General features: G+C 52.1%; 1 protein-coding gene across 1 annotated transcript in view; it reads left to right on the forward strand.

Annotated features, from left to right (window-relative positions):
• Positions 1-23,406, forward strand: part of plxnd1 (plexin D1) — a 599,181-nt gene that overhangs the window by 203,739 nt on the left and 372,036 nt on the right. The window contains exon 8 of the mRNA XM_072471999.1: positions 22,907-23,018. Within this exon, the coding sequence (XP_072328100.1) occupies positions 22,907-23,018 (112 nt within the window). The remainder of the gene's footprint in view (positions 1-22,906; positions 23,019-23,406) is intronic.

A 23,406-nucleotide genomic window follows, 5' to 3' on the forward strand; every position in this document is an offset into this window, starting at 1 on the left:
TATGGATGTTGTTTGATAGGAACAGCATTTCCCACATCTACATCATGTATAGCCATTTTAGTACTTCTCAATTTATCTCTACAAACTTGCCCATGTGATATCAATAACTCTTTGTCAGTTCGTTTTTCCTCTGGAAGGTAACTTAACAATTCATCCCAATTTTTAAGAACATCCTCATTTTCCAATTTAATTTGAGGTATGTCAAATTCAGTCATCTGGATTTGGTTCGTCACTTTGAGTTAGAATCATTAAGACCTCCTTTTTCTCTCCTTCCCTTTCAAAGTACCTTTTAAACATATTCACATGACACAATTGGTGAGTCTTCCTTCTATCTGGTGTTTTTACCACATAATTCACCTCACTTAATTTCCTTTCAATCTGATACGGTCCTACAAAACCTAGCTTTAAAAGGCTCCCCTACCACTGGTACCAACACTAAAACTTTATCCCCACCGGCAAAACTACGAACTTTGGATTTCTTGACCTCTACCCGTTTCATCACATTTTGTGCAACTTTCAAATGTTGTCTAGCCAATTCACCTGCTCTATTTAATCGTTCCCTAAAATTTGACAAGTAATCCTCAACATTGGACTATAAGCCCTCAACATTGTCTTTAATGTCTGAGGCCAGCTTTCTAACGCTCCCTGCGATTCTGGATGGTACGCAGTTAATTTAAATTGTTTTATTCCTAAGCTATCCATAACTTCTTTGAATAACTTTGAAGTAAAATTTGATCCTGGATCCGATTGAATTTCTGTGGGTAGTCCATATCTAGTAAGGAATTTAAGTAACTCCTCCACAATCCTGTTAGCTGTAATATTACGTACTGGAACGGCCTCTGGAAACTGAGTAGACACATCCATTACAGTCAAAAGATATTGATTCCCACTTTTTGTTTTAGGAAGCGGTCCTACACAATCGATTAGGATCCTTGTAAAAGGTTCCTCAAATGCTGGAATGGATATTAAGGGCGCTGGTTTTATCACTGCTTGAGGTTTCCCTATCACTTGACATGTGTGACATGATTGATAAAATTTAACTACATCTTTCTGTAGTCCAGGCCAATAAAAATGTTTCTGGATTTTAGCTTGAGTTTTCCTTATTCCCAAATGACCTCCCACTGTTACCTCATGTGCAACTGGCAACACCTCCTTTCTATACCCTACCGGCAATACTACTTGATGAACTTCTGCCCACTTTTCATCCGCCTGCATATGTACAGGTCTCCATTTTCTCATCAAGGCATCATTTTTATGGTAATAACACTCTGGTATACTCTCAGATTGCTCTTCCGTATATGCTTTCTGATATATCCGTTTTTATTTCTACATCTTTCTGTTGTAACTCCGCAATTTTCCTGAACTAAAAATATCCGCGTCATCCTCCACCTGTTCTTGTTCTTTTTCAACCATCTGATCAAAAATGGTTTCTGATAATTGCACTTCAACTTCATCTTCACTCTTTGATTTCTCCTCTTGTCTTAACCTGTGACTTTGCGACCTTGTTATTACACAATCCGGGAAAATCTCAGGATATTCATCCTTCAACACTTCAGTTGACTGATTTTCCACTGGCTTATCAACCACAGTAGGCATCACTCCCACCTGCGATCCAGCTATATCATTACCCAAGATAAACTGTATTCCTGGACAAGGTAGTTTATCTATTACTCCTACTACCACTTCACCACTCTTCACTGGACTTTCCAACCTTACCTTATATAATGGAACGCTACTCCTCTCACCCTGAATTCCACATATCACCACCTTTTCTGGCAACATTCTTCCCAAACTACATAATTCTTCATCTCTTACCATTAAAGATTGACTAGCCCCTGTATCTCTTAAAATTGTGACTTCTTTACCTGCTCCTCCTGATACACATGAGTAAACTTTACACACACAAGTAAATTCTTTAAAGACATCTGGCATCTTCTTAACAATTACTTCTTGAACGGGCTGTACAATCGTTTGCACCTCCTTCGCTTCCCTTGGGCTTTCCTTTAACACTTTCACAAACCCCACTGTCTTATCCTGTTTTACCACATCAGCCTTCCCAGTGCTTTTCTTCAACCACCAACACTGTGACTTTACATGGCCTAGTTTATTACAGTGAAAACATTTGAAACTTTTCATTTATTTTCCACCCTCCTGGATTTCTTTTTTAATCTGAGGTACACTCTCTTTATTGTCTCCCATCAGATCACCTTTGCCTTTACCACTTGAGTATTTCTCATGTCCCCAGTTTCTATCCCTCACCGGCTGAAACTGATATCGGAAACCAATCTTTGATTTATCAATTAATTCATTATCATCTGCCATTTCCGCTGCTAACCTCGCAGTTTTAACCCTCTGTTCTGCACATGAGTTCTCACTACATCAGGAATTGAATTTTAAAACTTCTCCAAAAGTATAATTTCTCTGAGAGCTTCATACGTTTGGTCTATTTTCAAAGCCCTTATCCACCTATCAAAATTACTCCGTTTGAGCCTTTCAAACTCCATGTATGTTTGACCAAATTCTTTCCTTAAATTTCTAAACCTTTGTCTGTAAGCTTCAGGCACTAGCTCATATGCACTTAAGATGGATTTCTTCACCTCCTCATACGTTCCAGATACCTCCTCCGGTAGTGATGCAAACACTTCACGAGCTCTACCTACCAGCTTTGTTTGAATCAGTAATACCCACATGTCCTGTGGCCATTTCATTTGTTTAGCTACCTTCTCAAATGAAATGAAAAAGGCTTCCACTTCCTTCTCGTCAAACCTTGGCAATGCTTGGACATATTTAAATAGGTTCCCACCAAGCCTTCGACCATGACGCTCTTTCTCACTATCCTCATCACTATCATCCAACTGTACGTTTCCCTTTACGTCTGCCAATTTTAACTGATTGTCATGTTTCATGGCCATTTTCTGAAGTTCAAACTCCCTCTCTTTATCTTTTCCCCTGGTCTGTATCTCCCTTTTTCTTTTTGTTCTGCTAGAGCTATTCTTTCTTTTCTCCTCTCTTCTCTCTCCTTTTCTTTTTCCTCTCTCTCTCTTTCTCTTTCTTTTTCCTCTCTCTCTCTTTTTCTTTCTTTTTCCTCTCTCTCTCGTTCTCTTTCCTCTCTCTCACTCTCATATTCCAGCCGCTTTAATTCTTTCTGATGTTCCATTTGTTTAATTTGCAACTGAATTTTTGCCATTTCCAATGAGTCAAACTCTATCTCAGGCAACTTTAAATGCTTAACCACCGCCATAATAACCTCATCTTTTCGCATTTTGTCAGGTAATGTTTCCATGCTGTAAACTTCTATGATTCTATGTTGCAGTTTAGATCCTTGGGATCAATGCAAATGCTGAGCTCCTCTGATGGCTTCTTTACGCAGACCATGGAGCTGACCCAGTCTGTTGGCTCCATGATCTTCGAGATGATGCCCTGGTCTTGGAGGTCCTGTAGTTGCTTTTTCAGATGATCCTTAAGGGGCGCCGGCTCCCGGCGTGGTGCATGGATCACAGGGGTGGCGTTCGGCTTGAGCAGTATTTTGTATCGGTACGGGAGCGTGCCCATTCCATCGAATACACTGTGGTACTGCGTGATAATGTTGTCTATGTCGACTTGCAAGTTTCCATCGGGCGAGGCCGTCGCCGGTGACATGGTATGGACTCGCTGAACCAGGTTCAGGAGCTTGCAGGCGCGAGCACCGAGCAGGGACACTCTGTCAGGCCTGACGATTTCAAATCGTAACGTTGTCTTGATCGCCTTGTTGGATACCCCTAGTTGACACGAGCCACTGGCAGCTATGGCATTGCCATTGTAGTCAAGGAGCTGGCAGGCCGGTTGAAGAATGCCTGGTCGGGCCCGGATGGTGTCGAGGTCGGATTGTGAGATGAGGTTCGCAGATGCGCCGGTGTCCAGTTTAAATCGGATGCGAGCCTTGTTAACTGTGAGGACAGCACACCACTCGTCGTCAGGATCCACACTGAGGATCGAGAGGCGTTGCGCAGGTTTGGTGGAGGCCAGCTCATGTGTGGTTATGATGCCCACCCGATATGGAGACTTGAGGCAGTCAGCATCAGGGTCCATTGGGCCGTCGGGATCAGAATCAGGCATGCCTTGTATTGAGCGGATACTTCTGCCCCGCAGCTGGGATCGCTGGCTGCTGAGCGGTGGAGCGGATCTGCAGAGGGCTGCGTAGTGGCCAAGCTTGCCACACTGGAGACATCGGCGTCCTCTTGCCGGACATTGCTGCTTTAAGTGGGCGGAGCCACAATTCAGACACGCCATGACGCTGACGTCAGCGCGATCCGTGCGCCATCGTGCATGCGCAGTGCAGTCGGCCGACGTATGCACCTGTGCAGTCGGGTTTTCGGTCTCGTCGTCCACTCGGTCGTGGCGCGCATGCACAGGGAGCCGAGAAAAGCGCGCGAAACGGTCACTCTCCTCGATGCTCAGGCCCTGCATCTGTGCAATTGCCTGCACCCTTTCTGCCTTGTGGGAGGCCAGCTTTGCAGTTTCTGCCACCCTGATGTGGGAGTAACGATTCTTGGCATGCTCATGGACACCGCACGTCTCGATAGCGACGGAGAGGGTCAACTGTTTGATTTTAAGGAGCTGCTGCCGCAGGGAGTCGGAGTAGACCCCGAAAACGATCTGATCCTGGATCATGGAATCAGCCGTCGAGTCATAGTTACATGACTGCACTAGGATGCGGAGATGGATCAAGAAGGACTGAAAAGGTTCATCTCTACTTGAAGCCTCTGCTGGAAGATGTACCGTTATAAGCTCTCATTCACCTCAATGTCGCAGTGGCTGTCAAACTTCAGCAGGACTGTTTTGAATTTTGTTTTGTATTTGCCGTCGGCGAACGTAAGCGAATTGTAGATATGGATGGCGTGGACCCCCGCAGTGGAGAGAAATAGCGTGATCTTCCTGGCATCCGATGCTGCCTCGAGGTCGGAGGCCTCGATGTACAAGAAGAAATTTTGCTTGAAGATTTTCCAGTTGGTGCCGAGGTTGCCGGAGATGCAGAGCTGCGGAGGATGCTGGATATTTTCCATTTCGCTGAATGGCTGCTTGCTGGTCGATGCTGATTCACTCGAGGTAGGTCCGTCAAGATCAATATCACTCTGGTACCATGATGTGTTCGGCAGGTTGGTTCGATGTGGACTGCACTCGATGCAGGGAAGTTGGAAACAGACGTCTAACACAGGAGAAGATCCAACACTGTTTCATTCAACTAGATGAACTGCTTTACATATTCAGCTGTGGGTCGACACTATACTGATCTGACTGGTGACCTTGTAGTAGCCTGACCAGACTTACTAACTACCACATGGTGTTTGTGCTTGCTAGCTCGTGGACTCTGACTGTCTCAGTAGCTGGATCCCGAGAGAGCGGGAAACCTAGTGCCCTCTGGCTTTATAGTGGTAGTGTCCTGGCTGGTGATTGGCTGTGCTGTGTTGTGTGGTAAACCACTGTGTTCCTATATTAAGGGTTGTACGGTAGAACCTGCACTACAGGTTCACCTGGGCCCCTGCATGCTAGCTCCGCCCAGGAGCCGGGTTATAAATATGCGTGGCCTTCAGCTCGCAGCCATTTCGTCGGCTGCTGTAGGAGGCCACACTTCAGATACTAATAAAGCCTCAGTTTGAATTCAACTTCGTCTCCAGCCAAATTGATTGTGCCTCATGTTGTATGCTTACTGGTCAATCACTGCCTGGCTGCACCTCATTATATACATGAGTGGATATTATGACACCGCCGGCGTGAAATGGACATTGGGAGGTCGTCTAGTGGAGTCCTCGGGGGGGGGGGCGCTTAGGGATCGGGCCCTGGGGGGGGGCACAGTGGCCTGGCCTGCGATCGGGGCCCACCGATCTGCGGGCTGGCCTGTGCTGTGCGGGCACTCTTTCCTTCCGCGCCAGCCTCTGTAGAGCTCCGCCATGGCCGGCACGGAGAAGAAACCCCCTGCGCATGCGCAAGAACATGCCGGCGGTCCTGCACGTGCGCGGGACTACGGCGGCCCTTCGCCGCCGGTTGGTGCGGCGCCAACCGCTCCGCCGCCGGCCGAGCCCCCGGAAATGCGAAGGATTCCGCAACTTCCGGGTGGCACGATGCCGGAATGGTTCGCGCCGTTCTTGGCGCTGGCGTCGGGCCATCGCGCCAAGTGCTGGAGAATCCACCCTGTTTCAATTAGATCACCTCTCATTCTTCTAAATTCCAATGGATACAGGGACAACCTTGTGGTGAATGTATTGCGGTAACCATTCACCACTGTACTACATTGTACTATGCTGTTGCCCATGTGGGCTCCACCTATGGACCATTGTTATGTACTACACCGATTGTATAATGTTGGTGCCCTTGTGGGCTCCGCCCCTGGCTCCATCCCCGTGAGGGGATGTATATTGAGCAGCTGCCCTGTAGGCGGCTCTCAGTGCAGAGCAGTCGCACTGTTCTAGTTGATTAAAGCCACTGTTCACTTCAACTCTCTGTCTCGTGTGAATTGATGGTCGCATCAATTTAATAAACGACAACATCGCGATGGAATCAGCCCTCAAACCTGACCGACTGGAACTCGACCCACAGGCTGCAGAAGCCAAAGGGATTTTTTCACACTGGCTCCGCTGTTTCGAGGCCTACCTCGCCGCCTCCTCCTCGCCCTCCATTACTGACGAACAGAAGCTGAGCCTCCTCCACGCCCGGGTGAGTCATCGAATCTCCGTGCAACTCGAGGAAGCGACCACAGACGCAGACGCGCTCGCGATGCTGAAGCGTCAATACGTGAGGCCGGTGAACAAAGTGTTCGCGCGGCATCCCCTCACCACTCGCCGCCAACGCCCCGGGGAAGCGCTGGAGGAGTACCTACGCGACCTCAGAGTCCTCGCGCGAAGCTGCAACTACAAGACCGTCATGGCCTCCGAACACTTGGAACTCGCCGTCCGAGCTTGCGTTACTGGTCTGCAGGATCGCCAACAAGGCCGGAAAATCTGGAGAGATTCAGGAAATGTGAGAGAATGATTTCCCGATTCTTCACGCCCCTCCCCGATGCCCACAAAGGGCACCAACCACATTTTTAATGGTTTTGCAGGTATTGTAATATGATCCCCAGCCCCTCACTGAATCTGTCGCTGAGGTTTACAATAAGGTCTGAAAAACAAGATCCAGCCGAAAGTACCACCCCCTCCACCCACCCTGCCTCAGGGAATAAATGTAAGTATAGCCCCTGGGGGAGAGGGACATGCCCGTACAGTGACCCTGGCACATCCCCCATGGCACAGGTTGGCACAGCCAGGTTGGTGCAGTGCTCACCAGCAAACTGCACTGGAAGCAATGGCAGGAGTGGGCCCCGAGCGGGGTTCCCCTTCTGTGTGTTGGGGAGGGCTGTGAGGGGGATGTCTGTGAGGGGGAGGGAGTTACCCCCGCGACTATGATGGTGGTGGTGGTGGGGTGGTGGAAGGGGAGGGGGGAGGCGGTTGCCCCGGTGCCTGCAAGGTTCACCTTCTGGTGGGGGTTCACCCGATGTGTGCAAAGGCAGAGGGCGGGTCCCAGATGTTGCTTTTGTTGGGAGAAGGGGAGTAGTTCCCTATCACTTCTGCTGTGTAGGTGGAGCGGGGGAAGCCCCCTGATGGGGCCGTGACATGTATGTAGAGGTGGGGGTGTTTATTTTTAGTGCTGATTGGGGCGGCCTTTAAAGACGGTGCCCCAATCTCTGTGAAGCCGGCTGCCGGCTCTATCGGGCCCAATCCCGCCAGAGTGATGGCATACTTCACACCCACTCTTCTTTTTCTCACAGCGGCTCAAGATGTGGATTGAAAACCGGGCTGGGATTTTCCGAGCCTGGGGCTAAGTATTGACGCCGTTGTAAACGCCGGAGCGTTTTACGACGGCGTCAACTGGCCCCCAGGAGCAGCGATCCTGCGCCACACGGGGGGCCAGCACGGCACTGGAGTGCTTCACGCAGCTCCAGCTGCCGATACGGGCGGCAGCAGAGCTGGCGCGGGTCTGCGCATGCGCGTGGGTTGCCTTCTCCGTGCCGGCACCCGGGCAACATGGCGGAGCCCTACGGGGCCCAGCACGGAAGAACATAGCAACCTCCCCACGCAATTAGCCCGCCCGCTGATTGGTAGGCCCCGATCGCAGGGCTGTCCACCCTGGAGGCCCCTCCCCGGAGTCGGATCCCCCCACCCCCACACCAGGGCGGCCCCCGCAGCATGATCGGCGAGGTCCCGCCGGATAGGACCACATGCGAACGATGCCGGCGGGACTCGGCTAAACTCGGCGAGCACTCGGCCCGTCGAGCACGGAGAATCGCCGGGAGGGCCACGTTAAGCAACGCCGCGCGTTTGCCGCCGATTCTCCGGTCGTCGGAGAATTGGTGGCCCAGCATCGGCGCGGCATCGTGTGATTCGCGCCCCCCCCCCCCCCCGGCAATTCCCAACCCGGCGCGGGGTTGGAGAATACCGCACCTGGTCTGTGGAACTGGAGAGCGATCTGCTAGTTTTCAGTCTAACCCTAACACTTTGGAAAAATATGGTTAGATTCCACCCGTGGAGTCCGCGACTACAGATGAATCTATTCTTTATGTCAGAGGCTGCAGCCCCTCCCACAAATGCACAACATGACCCGGAGTAAACCCAACATCCGCCTTATGTTACAGCAGCACTGATCATTTCAGACAGACCATAATTTACAACCAGTTCATTGTGAAGCATCAGGCATTCTCTGAGCAAATAGATCCGAGAAATGGAGCCGTGCTCCCGGGGTCGGAGAAGATTACAGGGTTGGTTGATAAATGTGAACATCACTAAGTGACGGGTAAAGTTGTAACCAAGTCATTTTTTCCAAAGTGCAGATCAGTAACAGGCCATCTGACTCTTAACAAACCAGTCAAGTTTCATGTATTTGAAAATAAACATCGCCCATTCTTCTGTGACATTCTGTGGGAAACGCAAAATGCAATCAAAACTATTCCAAAAATGAATGTTTCATTGCATTGAGTTTTTTAATTACAAGTGGACTATTTGAAACATAAAGTTGTGAATGTGGTGTCCACGACATGGGCCAGGATTCTCTCAGCCCACGCCGGGTCAGAGAATGGCCGGGCCAGGCGCGAATCGCATGCTGCCGCCCCGACGCCGGTCCGCCGATTCTCCGGAGAGCGGCGAATTGGCGCCAGCGGGGTGGGCGCGGCGCCGGTCGGGGGCCACTCTACTTGGCACCCCCCCCCCCCCCCGGCGATTCACCGCCCGGGATGGGCTGAGCGGCAGCTAAAAAAATCCGAGTCCTGCCGGCGCCGTCCACGTGTGGTCTTACCCGGCGGGACCTCGGCGTGCATCTGGGGGAGGCCTGGTGGGGGGGCCTCTTTTGCTCCGCGCCGGCCCCTGTAGCCCTACGCCATGTTGCGTCAGGGCCAGCGCGGAAACGTGAGCCACATTGGCACCGCCCGCAGTGCACATGCGCAGACCCGCGTCGCCCATCTGACGCCGGCATCGGCAGCTGAAGCGGCGTGGGTCACTCCAGTACTGTGCCTGCCCCCTGTAGGGGTCAGAATCGCTCCTGCTGAGGGCATGTGAAGCGCTCCAGTGCTGTGCTGGCCCCCTGTAGGGGTCAGAATCGCTCCTGCTTAGGGCATGTGAAGCGCTCCAGTGCTGTGCTGGCCCCCTGTAGGGGTCAGAATCGCTCCTGCTTAGGGCATGTGAAGCGCTCCAGTGCTGTGCTGCCCCCCTGTAGGGGTCAGAATCGCTCCTGCTTAGGGCATGTGAAGCGCTCCAGTGCTGTGCTGGCCCCCTGTAGGGGTCAGAATCGCTCCTGCTTAGGGCATGTGAAGCTCTCCAGTGCTGTGCTGGCCCCCTGTAGGGGTCAGAATCGCTCCTGCTTAGGGCATGTGAAGCTCTCCAGTGCTGTGCTGGCCCCCTGTAGGGGTCAGAATCGCTCCTGCTTAGGGCATGTGAAGCTCTCCAGTGCTGTGCTGGCCCCCTGTAGGGGTCAGAATCGCTCCTGCTGAGGGCATGTGAAGCTCTCCAGTGCTGTGCTGGCCCCCTGTAGGGGCAGGATCCCTGCTCCTAGGGGCCACATAACACCGTCGTAAAATGCTCCGGCGTTTACGATGGCGTCATCACTTAGCCTCACGATCAGAGAATCCCGCCCATGGTTCCTGTCCTCTCTCCTCTCCAGCTATTTGGCCATGGAAGGCTTTTTTGTTCAGGCTTTGAGATGGGCTGAACTGTGCCAAAACCCATTATTTAAGCTCACAAGTTGGAGTTGCATCCTGCACCTCTGGCTAAGAAGCAACCCTCTCCATCCATAGAATCCCTACAATACAGAAGGAGGACCTTCGGTCCATCGAGTCTGCACCGACTCTCTGAAAGAGCACCATACCTAGGCCCACTCCGTCGCCCTATCCCCATAACCTCTTAAACCTAACCTGCACATCTTTCGACACTAAGGGGCAATTTATCATGGCCAATCCACCTAACTTGCACATCTTTGGATGGGCTGGGAGAAATGAGGTAGGAGGGATTGGGACTGGTGGAGGGCCTAGGCTGGGCAGTGGTGTTGCTAAGTTGTTGAAGCTTGCATTCCTTAACATCTGCAAGAAACAGGAAAAGATTCTTGTTAAGGCGTCGAATGATGCGAAGGATGAAATGAAACTGGGGACAGGGACAGCTTTGAGAGAGAGTAAGACAGTGCTGCTGGAGAGAGATGTCGAGTGTCTTCATGTGACGGTGCATGGCACTGAGTGTGGCTTTCAGGATGCGGCGAGAGCAGCAGTTTGAATGTTGTATATGCTGGAGGTACCTGTAATCCTGGAGGTTACATACAGGGTGGAATTTGAGTTGAAATCCCCGTGGGGTAAGTTGGAGACGAAGACAGTCACTGAGGAAGGAAATATGGCTGTGGAAGCGAGTCTTGGTAAATACCTTGTCCAACAGTAAGAGAGAAATGGAAAGCAGTGAAGGTGGATAGTGAGGGAGGGACTTACGGAAATCCTGTCGGAGAGAAGAGCAGTACTTCTTCAGGGTAGGCATTCCTGGAAGAGAGGTGCCAGTGAGTTATACACTGGATAAAAGTAAATTACTGCGGATGCTGAAATCTGAAACCAAAGAGAAAATGCTGGAAAATCTCAGCAGGTCTGGCAGGAATTCCAGCAGGTCCCTCACCCACCCACCCCCCCGCTTTCGGCGGCTCCGAGTCCCTCCACTCAAGCAAATTCATTCTCCGGTCTTTCGGGGAGGCAAAGGCCAAGACATGGGCCTCTCCCGCCCTCTGGACTCACAGGTCTTCCGACACCCCAAATATCGCTACCTCTGTGATGCGACCATCAATTCACACGAGACAGAGGGTTGAAGTGAACAGTGGCTTTAATCAACTAGAACAGTGCCTGCCTGTGACTGCTCTGCACTGAGAGCCGCCTACAGGGCAGCTGCTCTATATACCTCCCCTCACGGGGATGGAGCCAGGGGCGGAGCCCACAAGGGCACCAACATGGTACAATTGGTGTAGTACATAACAATGGTCCATAGGTGGAGCCCACATGGGCAACAGCATAGTACAATGAAGTACAGTGGTGAATGGTTATCATAATACGTTCACCACATTCACCCCCTGTTAAAAAATTGAAGTCTGGCGGAGGTGAAGGGCTCACAGGTCGAGTATGTCCGGCGCCCTGATGGTGCGCTGCGATTGACGGAGCTCTGGTTTTGCAGCGAGCACGGGTGTCGAACTCGTCGGTGCGGGCATGGGTGTTGAACTCGTCGATGCGGGCACAGGTGTGGACTCCGGGAGCGTGTCTTCTGGAGCTTCATCCCTGTCGGTCGGCGGTGGGAGGGGGGGTATAGGAGGGGGTGTGGAGGCCATGTAGGGGCAGAGGTGCTGTTCGATGTAGGTTGGGGGGGGTAGGTGATGGTAGGGGGTCCTGCGGATGCCAGGTCCCGGAGGGAGACCGTATCCTGTCTGGATGCGCTACGTATGCATACTGGGGGTTGGCGTGAAGGAGCTAGATCCTCTCGACAAGGGGGTCGGACTTATGACTCCTTACGTTTTCCGGAGGAGTACGGGCCCTGGTGTCTTCAGCCAGGCTGGAAGCGAGACCCCGGAGGTGGATCTCCTAGGGAAAACAAATAGGCGGTCATGAGGGGTCTCGTTCGTGGCTGTGCAAAGAAATGACCTAATGGAGTGGAGCGTGTCGGGGAGGACCTCCTGCCAGTGGAAAGCTGGGAGATTCCTAGACCATAGGGCCAGGAGGATGGCCTTCCATACCCTCGCGTTCTCCCTCTCCACCTGTCCGTTTCTCCGAGGGTTGTAACTGGTAGTCCTGCTCGAGGTGATGCCCTAACCGAGCAGGTACTGACGCAGTTCATCGCTCATAAACGAGGAGCCCCGGTCACTGTGGACGTAAGTGGGGAAACTGAACAGGGTGAAGATGCTGTGTAGGGCCTTAATACCAGTGGCTGCGATCATATCGGGGCAAGGGATTGTAAAGGGGAAGCGGGAGAACTCGTCAACGGCGTTGAGGAAATACGTGTTGCGGTTGGTGGAGGGGAGGGGCCCTTTGAAATCGATATTGAGGCGCTCAAAGGGCCGGGATGCCTTCACCTGGTGGGCCTAATCCGGAAGATAGAAGTGCGGCTTACACTCCGCGCAGATTGGGCAGTCCCTGGCCTCCTCGGTGGAGTAGGGCAGGTTGCGGGCCTTGATGTAGTGGATAAGCCGGGTGACCCCCGGGTGGCAGAGGTCATCATGGAGCCCACATGGACAACAGCATAGCACAGTGTAGTACAGTGGTGAATGGTTACCATAATACGTTCACCACACTTGGACTTGGGGCCACCATCACCCCCAATACCTCGGACATTACGTCCGAGCCCAAAAGATGTGGACATGGTTTGCATGCCTCCCCGCGCATCGCTCACACCTGTCCTCTACTCCCTAAAAGAACCTACTCATCCTCGCCACCGTCATGTCCGCCCTGTAGACTACTTTAAACTGGATAAGACAGCCTTGCACACGACAAGACTCCACAGTGCCTTCTCTCACGTCCCGGTTTCCACCACTCCCCAGCTCCTCCTCCCACTTTCGTTTAACATCTCCCATCGGGGCTCCCTCCTAGTCCATCAGCTCCTTGTCGACCTCGGACACCTTCCCCTCCCCCATGCCCTCCCTCGACAGCACCTTATCCTGCAGCCCCAAGGGCAGCAACCCGTGAAAGAGCAGCACCTCCCTCCTCACGAAATCCCTTCCTGTAAGTACCTAAAACCATTACCCTGGGCAGCTCATATTCCTCCTCCAGGTCCTCTAATTTTGCAAAGCTGCCCCTACGATTGCCAGCACCCCTGAAACCTGAACCCCCCCCCCCCCCACACCACGCCCCCCGGTGCAAACTTATGGTTATCACAAATCGGTGCCCACACCGAGGCACCCTCCAGTCTCAAATTCTGCGTCAACTGCCCCATACCCTCAAGGCCGACATCACCACTGAGCTCATGGAGTACCTAACTGGTGAGAATGGCAGAGGCACCATCAACAATGCCCCTAAACTCCCTCCCCTGTAAGAAGCTGCCTCCATCCGCCCCCATGCCAACCCCTCCCCCACTACTCATTTCCTGGCCATTGCGACGCTAGCCGTCCAGTAGTAATTCATTCTATTCGGCAACACCAACACCACCCCCCACCTCGCCCCCGCTTAAAAAATCCCTCTTGACCCTGCCCCCATAAAACCGGAGATCAACACGTGACCTTTTTAAAGAATGACTTCAGGACAAAGATCTGGGGTTTCTGAAGTATAAACAGGAACCTTGGCAGCACCGTCATCTTCACTGTCCGCACCCGTCCCGCCAATGACAATGGCAGCACATCCCACCTCTTAAAATACCCCCTCATCTGCTCCACCAACTGAGTCAAATTTAACTAATGCAGCTGCGCCCAACCCCACGTCACCTGGATGCCCAAGTACACGAAACACGCCCCCACCACCTTAAACGGCAGCTCTCCCAACCTCCTCTCCTGCTCCCTGGTCTCAATCGGGAACAACTTGCTCTTTCCCATGTTCAACCTGTACCCGGAGAACCGGCCAAAGTCCTCCAAAATCCCCATAATGCCCCAAATGCCACCCAGTGGGCCCAAAATATATAACAACAGGACGTCCCCATATAGCGGAACACAGTGATCGGCCCCCCGCACAATCCTTTCCAATCTCTCAACGCTCTAAGCGCCATTACCAATGGCTCTATAGCCAAGACAAAAAGCAAGGGGGAGAGCGAGTACCCCTGCCTTGACCCAAGGTGCAACCCAAAATATCCCAAACTCACCCAGTTCGTCCGCACACTTACGACCTTAAAGCAACTGGACCGATCCACAAACCCCTGCCTGAATCCAAACCCAACACTTCCCACAGATATGCCCACTCCACCCGGTCAAAAGTCTTCTCAGCGTCCATCGCCACTGCCACTGCCACTTCCTGCCCCTCAGGAAGGCATCATAATCACATTAAGCAACCTCCTCACATTTGCCGACAACTGCCTCCCTTTCACAAACCCTGTTTGGTCCTCGTCTATCACCCCCGGACACAGTCTTCAACACCTTCGCCAACAACTTACAATCCACATTCAGCACCGATATCAGACGGTACGACTCACACTGCCCCAGATCCTTGTCCTTTTTCAATATCAGGGAGATGGATGCCTGCGACAGTGTAAGGGGGAGTTCCCCCCTCTCCTTAGCCTCATTATACGTCCTCACCAGCAATGGCCCCAGGTCCCCCCCAAACATTTTATAAAACTCCACGGGGAACCTATCCAGGCCCGCGACCTTCCCTGCCTGCACTGCTCCGATACTCTCCATCACCTCTCGCAACTCAATAGGGGCCCCCATACCTTACATCAACCCCGTGTCCACGCTGGGACATTCCAACCCATCCAGGAACCACTCCAGCCGAGGGCTCCGACTCATATAACCTCCTATAAAATTCCTCAAACAGCCCATTCAACCCCACCAGGTCTGTTATGTTCTGTGTTCTGGCTGTGATAAAGATACACACAGAACATTTAATTCTTTGACTAGTGATGATAGTTTATTAACAAAATGAACATGTGGAAAGACAACTAACGAACTATACTTCAAACGGTAACGAATAAGTGAATTCTTCCGGAGTTACTTCTGATGTGACTTTGTCCTCTAGTACAACTTACTACCAAGTGCCGGATCTCTGGAGTCACATGGTGGATATCTATCACCACCTGCTGGTCTGAGGTCATACTGATAACTATGTACATTAGTAGATAACTAGATACATTACTGTGCATATGCATATCACCACATCCCCCTTCCTTTGGAAGTGCAACATTTGCAAATGTAACTGTGCTTCACCAAACATGATATGTATAACAATTTCAAACATGAAACTGTACACAGTTCACTACAAGTTCATCTTCCAGGTTTACGATGTAATCTGGTTGATCTCCTGAGCAATGGCTGAATAGGTGATCGTGTTCCACCTTCATTTATTGTTGGTGTTCCTGCTTGTTCGGTATTTATTGCTGCGGATGTTTCTCTGAGTGCTGGCTCTGATTGGTGGTCTGTATCCTCTTCAAGTATTTGGGGATTACATACCAACTCTTCTGTTGGGCTCAAAGCAAGGGACATTGAACTTTTAACAACACTCTTCAATTTCTTCACAAGACTGAGCCATCCTCAGTGATGATGAGAAATTAATGTGGACCTGCCTCTTTGCCAGCCTTGACCGTCCGTTTCCATTGGCATCCTCCAGTCTAACCATGTCATCTGGATGCAGTGGCTGGAGCTTCCTTGTGGGTCTATCGTAGAGCCCTTTCTGCCTCCTTTTCTGAAAAAGCAGTTTCCTCTCCAGTCCTCAATCCACAGGGTGAGTCGTAATGGAAGGCCGGGTCATTCGTAACTGCCTGTTCATCAGCAACGGCATTGGTGACAGCCCATTGACAAGTGGTGCAGCAAGGTAGCTCAAAAGTGGCAGATACATATTTTCCTGGCTATCAACGGCTTATTTCAGCAGCTGTTTAATAATGTGCACGCCCTTTTCTGCCTTCCCGTTTGATTGAGGATATAAAGGACATGAAGAAACGTGGTCAAAGTCATAATAACGGTGAACTCAGTCCACTCATAGTTTTTGAAACAGGAACCATTGTCAGTCATAACCATGTTTGGTATCCCATGCCGGGCAAAAATCTCTTTAGCATGTTGTCTAACACACTGAGCAGTCGGCTTCGCGAGCTGTGCTACCTACGGGTAATTATTATTTTTTTTAGAAATATTTTATTAAGGCATATATAATTTTAACACTCTTAAACGAAAAGGTCCAACAAAGACAAAAAGCCTATAATAGCATAGCCACCGCCCCCCCCAAACACAGACCCCCAGCCAACATGGTCCGTAAAACACTCCGTCTCACGGCCCTCCCTGCGTTGGTTTTCCTACCCGTATTCGTCACTTCCATGCCTCCCCCTCCACCACCACCCCCCACCCCTTGCTGACACACTCATTTTCCTGAAAGAAGTCGATGAACGGCTGCCACCTCTGAGCGAACCCCTGTAATGAACCCCTTAAGGCAAATTTGCTTTTCTCCAACATGAGAAACCCTGCCATGTCGCTTACCCATACCCCCGAATCTGGAGGCTCTGCGTCTCTCCATCCCAGCAGAATCCGTGTCTGGGCCACCAGGAAGGCAAAGGCCAAAACGTTGGCCTCTCTCTCTCTCTCTCTCTCCTCCCCCCCGGGCTCCCGGATCTTCCGACATTCCAAATATCGCCACCTCTGGACTCAGAGTCACCCTCCCTTGCAGGACCTCCGACATGACGTCAGCAAATCCCTGCCAAAAGCCCCTCAGCCTCGGCCACACCCAGAGCATATGTACGTGATTCGCTGAACTTCCCCCACATCGCCCACACCTGTCCTCCACCTCAAAAAACCTGCTCATCTGGGCCACAGTCATATGAGCCTGTGGACCACCTTGAATTGGATCAGGCTGAGCCTGGCACACGATGAGGACGCGTTCACTCTCTGCAGTGCTTCCTCCCATAGCCCAATCTCCAACTCCCCTCCCAACTCTCTTTTCCACTTCCTCTTCACCTTCCCTATTGGAGCTCCTTCCCACTCCATCAGCTCCTTATATACCTCCGAGACCCTCCCCTCCCCTCCCCGAAACCTGTTTTTGACATCAACTTGTCCTGTAGCCCCCTTTGTGGGAGGCGCGGAAAGCTCGGGACCTGCCTCTGAACAAAATCCCGCACCTGTAGGTACCGGAACCCATTCCCACCCGGCAACTCAAACTCCTGCTCTAGCTCCTCCAAATTCAGGAAGCCCTCCTCAATTAAAAGATCTCCGAATCCCTCGATCCCTGCCCGCTACCACCTCCTATTGCCCTGTCCAGCCCCCGAGGAGCGAACCAATGGTTGTCACAGATCAGTGCCCACACCGACGCCCCCTCCAACCCCATGTGTTGCCTCCACTGTCCCCACACCCTCAGGGCTGCCACTACCACCGGGCTTGTGGAGTACCGAGCAGAGGTGCCGTCAACAAAGCCCTCAGGCTCGTGCTCTTACAAGATGCCACCTCCACCCACTCCCACACCGACCCCTCCCCTACTATCCACTTCCTGACCATCGATATTCTAGCCGCTCAGTAATAATTGCTAGAATTCGTAAGAACCAGCCCCCCGTCCCCAGGCCCCTGCTCCCGCAAAACTTCCTTCATCTGCGGGATTTTCCCAGCCTATATAAAACCCAAGATCGCCGCACTCATCTCCCTGAAAAACGCCTGAGGGATGAAAATTGGGAGACACTGCAATACAAACAGCACTCTCGGGTGGACTGTCATCTTCACAGTCTGTATCCTCCCCGTCAGTGACAGCGGGAGCACGTCCCACCTACGGAAGCCCCCTTTCATCTGTTCCATCAGTCTACCCAAATTCAATTTGTGAAGCTGACCCCAGTGCCTTGCCACTTGAATGTCCAGATACCTGAAGATCCCACCTGGAGCGGCATCTCCCCCAATCTCTTCTCCTGCCTCCTTGCCTGGATGGAAAAAAACCTCACTTTTGCCCATATTCAATTTATAACCTGAGAACCGACCAAATTCCTCCAATATCCCCTTATTCCCTCCAACCCCCCCCCCCCAGGGGATCTGTATATATAGGAGCAAATCGTCCCCAAAGAGCGATACCCTATGTTCCATCCCCCCTTGCACTATCCCCCGCTAAATGTTTGAGGCTTGCAGCGCCATTGCCAAAGGCTCAATGTCCAGGGCAAACAGTAGTGGGAAGAGTGGAAATCCCTGCCTCGTTCCCCGACACAAGCTAAAATATTCTGACCGCACCCGATTCATCCTTGCATTTGCCACCGCTGCCTGATAAAGCAAACGACCCAATCCACAAATCCCTGCCCGAACCCAAACTGTCCCAGGACCTCCCACAGATATTTCCACTCCACCCAGTCAAAGGCCTTCTCTGCGTCCATGGCCACCACCACCTTGACCTCACGCCCCTCTGCAGGCATCATTATTACATTTAAGAGCCGCCTAATATTGGTCGCCATGTGTCGCTCCTTAACAAACCCCGTCTGGTCCTCCCCTATTACCCCTGGGAACCAGCCCTCGATCCGTGTGGCCAGGATCTTTGCCAACAATTTAGCATCTACATTTAACAAGGAAATTGATCTATATGACCTACAGCTTTCCGGATCTTTGTCCCATTTCAAGATGAGAGAGATCGATGCCTGCGATAACGTCGGAAAGAGCACTCCCAACTTCTTTGACTCATTGAAAGCCTTTACCAAAAGCGGCCCCAGCACCCCAGTAAACCTCTGATAAAATTCCACCGGTTATCCGTCCGGTCCCGGGGCTTTGCCCGATTGCATCGCCCCCAGCCCCTCTATTACCTCCACAAGCCTGATTGGGGCCCCCCCCAGACCTTCCGCCAACTCCTCATCCACCTTCGAGAACTCCTGTCCCCCCAGAAATTGTCTCATCCCCTCCTTCCCGTCTCGGGGTTTACGATTTCTCCAGCTTACTATAAAAATCCCAAAACACATCATTCGCCCCCGCCTTTGTCGCGTCCTGCTTCCTCAACTGATGTGCCAGCATCCTGCTGGTTTTCTCCCCATGTTCATAGACCATTCCCCTCACCCTCTTCAGCTGTCCCTCCACCTTACCTGTGGACAGGAGCCCAAATTCCAGCTGCAGTCTCTGCCGTCCTGTCCACCTGTAAGATTTCTCCCACCAATCTCTCTAACTCCATCCACTCCGCCTTCTCCTTGTGCGCCCGAATAGAAATAAATTCCCCTCTGATAACTGCCATCAGTGTCCTCATCAACCAGGTGTATCTTGTTAATCCCTGTGGCCCGAGAAAGTGTGTCAGCGACAGAGAGATTCTTGCCTGGTGTGCAGGTTAGGTCAAAATCGTAGCTTTGGAGCTTTATCATCATGGGTTGGATTCTTGCGGACACTTCGCTCAAATTCACTCCAACCACCTCGTTATTTCCTCCCACTTCAGAATCAGGTAGTGCTCGCTCTTGATGTTAAGGTTCAGGTCTGACTTCCGGTTGCGGCCATGCCCGTCGCACGTTCGGCAGCTCCCGGTTAACGAACCTTTAGCGGTACTTTGGCGGTGATCCCCGGTGGGGCAGTAAAAGCTGGTGAGGCTCCCCCCAGCGCTCTATGGAGTGGACCAGGAGTGGGGCAGTAAAGGCTGGTGAGGCTCCCCCCAGCGCTCTATGGAGTGGACCAGGAGTGGGGCAGTAAAGGCTGGTGAGGCTCCCCCCAGCGCTCTATGGAGTGGACCAGGAGTGGGGCAGTAAAGGCTGGTGAGGCTCCCCCCAGCGCTCTATGGAGTGGACCAGGAGTGGGGCAGTAAAGGCTGGTGAGGCTCCCCCCAGCGCTGTATGGAGTGGACCAGGAGTGGGGCAGTAAAGGCTGGTGAGGCTCCCCCCAGCGCTCTATGGAGTGGACCAGGAGTGGGGCAGTAAAGGCTGGTGAGGCTCCCCCCAGCGCTCTATGGAGTGGACCAGGAGTGGGGCAGTAAACGCTGGTGAGGCTCCCCCCAGCGCTGTATGGAGTGGACCAGGAGTGGGGCAGTAAACGCTGGTGAGGCTCCCCCCAGCGCTGTATGGAGTGGACCAGGAGTGGGACAGTAAACGCTGGTGAGGCTCCCCCCAGCGCTGTATGGAGTGGACCAGGAGTGGGGCAGTAAACGCTGGTGAGGCTCCCCCCAGCGCTGTATGGAGTGGACCAGGAGTGGGGCAGTAAAGGCTGGTGAGGCTCCCCCCAGCGCTCTATGGAGTGGACCAGGAGTGGGGCAGTAAAGGCTGGATCGGTGAAACGAGGGGAACGGGCGCAAAACGACAAATGGCGGCCGGCGGGACCAGGAGGCGTGGGCCCAGCGGTCGCGGGAGCACCAGGTGTTCCTGAGAAGCTGCTTCACAGAGCCCAAGACGGAGATGCTGGCCCCTATGAAGGCTTCCATGGAAAGGATGGTGGAGACTCAGAAGATGCAGGAGGAGGTGATCAAAGAGGTGGAAAAAAAGGTCTCTGAAAATGAGGATGAGATCTTGGGCCTGGCGGTCAGGGTGGAGGCGCACGAGGCCCTGCACAAAAGATGGCAGGAGAAACTGGAAGACTTTGAAAATAGGCCAAGGAGGCAGAAGCTGCGAATCCTGGGCATCCCCGAAGGTGCGGAGGGGTCGGATGCGAGCGCATTTGTGACCACGATGCTGGGGTCGCTGATGGGTGCGGGGGCCTTCCCCACGGCCCCTGGAACTGGACGGGGCGCATAGAGTCCTGGCAAGGAAGCTCTAGGGCGAACGAACTACCGAGGGCTATGGTGACAAGATTCCACGCTTCACAGATGAGGAACGTGTCCTGCGGTGGGCAAAGAAGGAGCGAAGCAGTAAATGGGAGAACTGTGAGATTTGAATTTACCAGGACTGGGGAGCAGATCTGGCTAAGAGGCGTGCGGGATTCAACCGGGCCAAGATGACCCTCCTCAACAAAGGGGTGAAGTTCGGGCTGCTACATCCGGCGAGGCTGTGGGTCATGTACCAAGGCCGGCACCACTACTTTGATACACCGGACGAGGCGTGGACATTCATTAAGAATGAGAAGTTGGACTTGAGCTAATGGGCAGCTGCACGTTGTCGGAACGCCCGGGTGAAGAGGTGTAACCGGTGCTGTCCTAATGTAAGATTGGAAGCAGAGTGTAAGTTGTATGGGGGCTGGGGAGGCGGCTGGAGGGGGCTAGGTTATGTTGGTTTGCTCTCGGGGTCCTTTGCCAGCTCTCTGCTTTCGCTGAGCCACGCCACAGAAGGGGGAGATAGGCTCGTCAGTTAGGGCAGCTCGCCAAGTGTGGGGGGGGGGTCGTTCGTTGTTCGGGGCAACGCCTGGAGTTTGTTTGTTTTCTTTTGTTTTCCTTTTGTTTTTTTTTGTTACACGGGAAGAATGGGGTGGCTCTCTATGCCGGCTGAACTTCTCGTTCAAGACGTTTACCAGCTGCACCGCTGACCACTGGGCGGGCAGAACAACACCCTTGTCCTCTGCCATCTTTGCCTGTGGTGTACCACGAACTGCTCCCTTTTTCTCGCCCCACTCCTAGTTCATGGATCCATCCACCGGCCATACCAGAGGAGTTACACTTTCTCCTGGCACTCCTACACCTCTTTCCATCCAAACCTCCACCCCTCAGACGGGAAAAGGACTGAAAAATACCACCTTGAGCGGGAGCCACCAAATGTGCAACTGCTCTCTCCACTGGAAACTGCTGCAACAGTTCTGATAAACCTTCTGTCATCGAGGATCAGAGAGAGAAGATTAAAGTGAACGAGATTTAGGAGAGAACTGGGTGAGTGTCAGTGTTAATTACACACTGATGAGAGTATTTTACTTTACCATAGTACTTTACCATAGTATTTACAGAAGGAGGCCTTTCGGCCCATCCAGTCTGCACCGGCCCTTGGAAAGAGCACCCCACTTAAGCCCGCACCTCCACCCTATCCTCATAACCGAGTAACCCCACCCAACCTTTTTGGACACTAAGGGCAATCCATCTAACCTGCTCATCTTTGGACTGGGTGAGTGTGAGATTATATTTACACACTGACTGGATGATGGTGAATGAGTGTTATTTACACATGGACTGGGTGATGGTGAGTGAGTGGTATTTACACACTGACTGGGTGAGTGTCAGTGTTATTTACACACTGACTGGGTGATGGTGAATGAGTGTTATTTACACACTGACTGGGTGAGTGTCAGTGTTATTTACACACTGACTGGGTGATGGTGAGTGAGTGTTATTTACACACTGACTGGGTGAGTGTCAGTGTTATTTACACACTGACTGGGTGATGATGAGTGAGTGGTATTTACACACTGACTGGGTGAGTGTCAGTATTATTTACATACTGGGTAAGTGTGAGTGTTAGTTACACATTGACTGGATGACGATGAGTGAGTTTTATTTACACACTGACTGGGTGATGGTGAGTGAGTTTTAATTACACACTGACTGGTGACAGTGAGTGTGAGTGCTATTTACATACTGACTGGATGACAGTGAGTGAGTTTTATTTACACACTGACTGGTGACAGTGAGTGTGAGTGCTATTTACACACTGACAGGATGACGGTGAGTGAGTTTTATTTACACACTGACTGGTGACGGTGAGTGTGTTATTTACACAGTGACTGGATAACGATGAGTGAGTTTTATTTACACACTGTCTGGGTGATGGTGAATTAGTTTTATTTACACACTGACTGGGTGAGTGCTATTTACACACTGACCGGATGACGGTGAGTGAGTTTTATTTACACACTGACTGGTGGCGGTGAGTGTGTGTTATTTACACACTGAATGATGATGGTGAATGTGAGTTTTATTTATCGGTTACTGTTTTTTCAGGTGTAGAAGCTGTCTTCAGACTAAATGGGCGTGTTCCTGGTGTGTTAAAGAGCACCGATGTGTCGCAGGCACAGCGCGCTGTGTCAGTGAAATTGCAAAGGTTAACCATGAGGTAAGGTAAGATGGTGTGACGACACCCTGGGCTAGTGCGCGGTCAATTCCAGCCCCACTTGGCCCGGAGTCACAACACAAGTGAATTAACCAATAATTCTCAGAAAGGTACCTAAGGGGCGGGATTCTCCAATAATGGGGCTATGTCCCTACGCCCACGGATAAACACCGCGCAAATCACTCCGGACTTTCCTGAAGAAAGTCCGAGTGATTCACTTACCTGGAGGGGGCTAGCAGGGCCCCAGAGTGCTCCTCGCAGCTTTGGCTGCCGATACGAGGCCCTGCACTTCCGGTCATGGGTCCGCGCATGCGCACAGCGACGACCTGTGTCGGCCGCTCCTCGCAACATGGGGACCCCAGGCCTGGATGAATTGCAGCTCAGGCTGTTG

Source organism: Scyliorhinus torazame, chromosome 13 (genome assembly GCF_047496885.1).
Source record: "Scyliorhinus torazame isolate Kashiwa2021f chromosome 13, sScyTor2.1, whole genome shotgun sequence".
NCBI classification, from domain to species: Eukaryota; Metazoa; Chordata; class Chondrichthyes; order Carcharhiniformes; family Scyliorhinidae; genus Scyliorhinus; species Scyliorhinus torazame.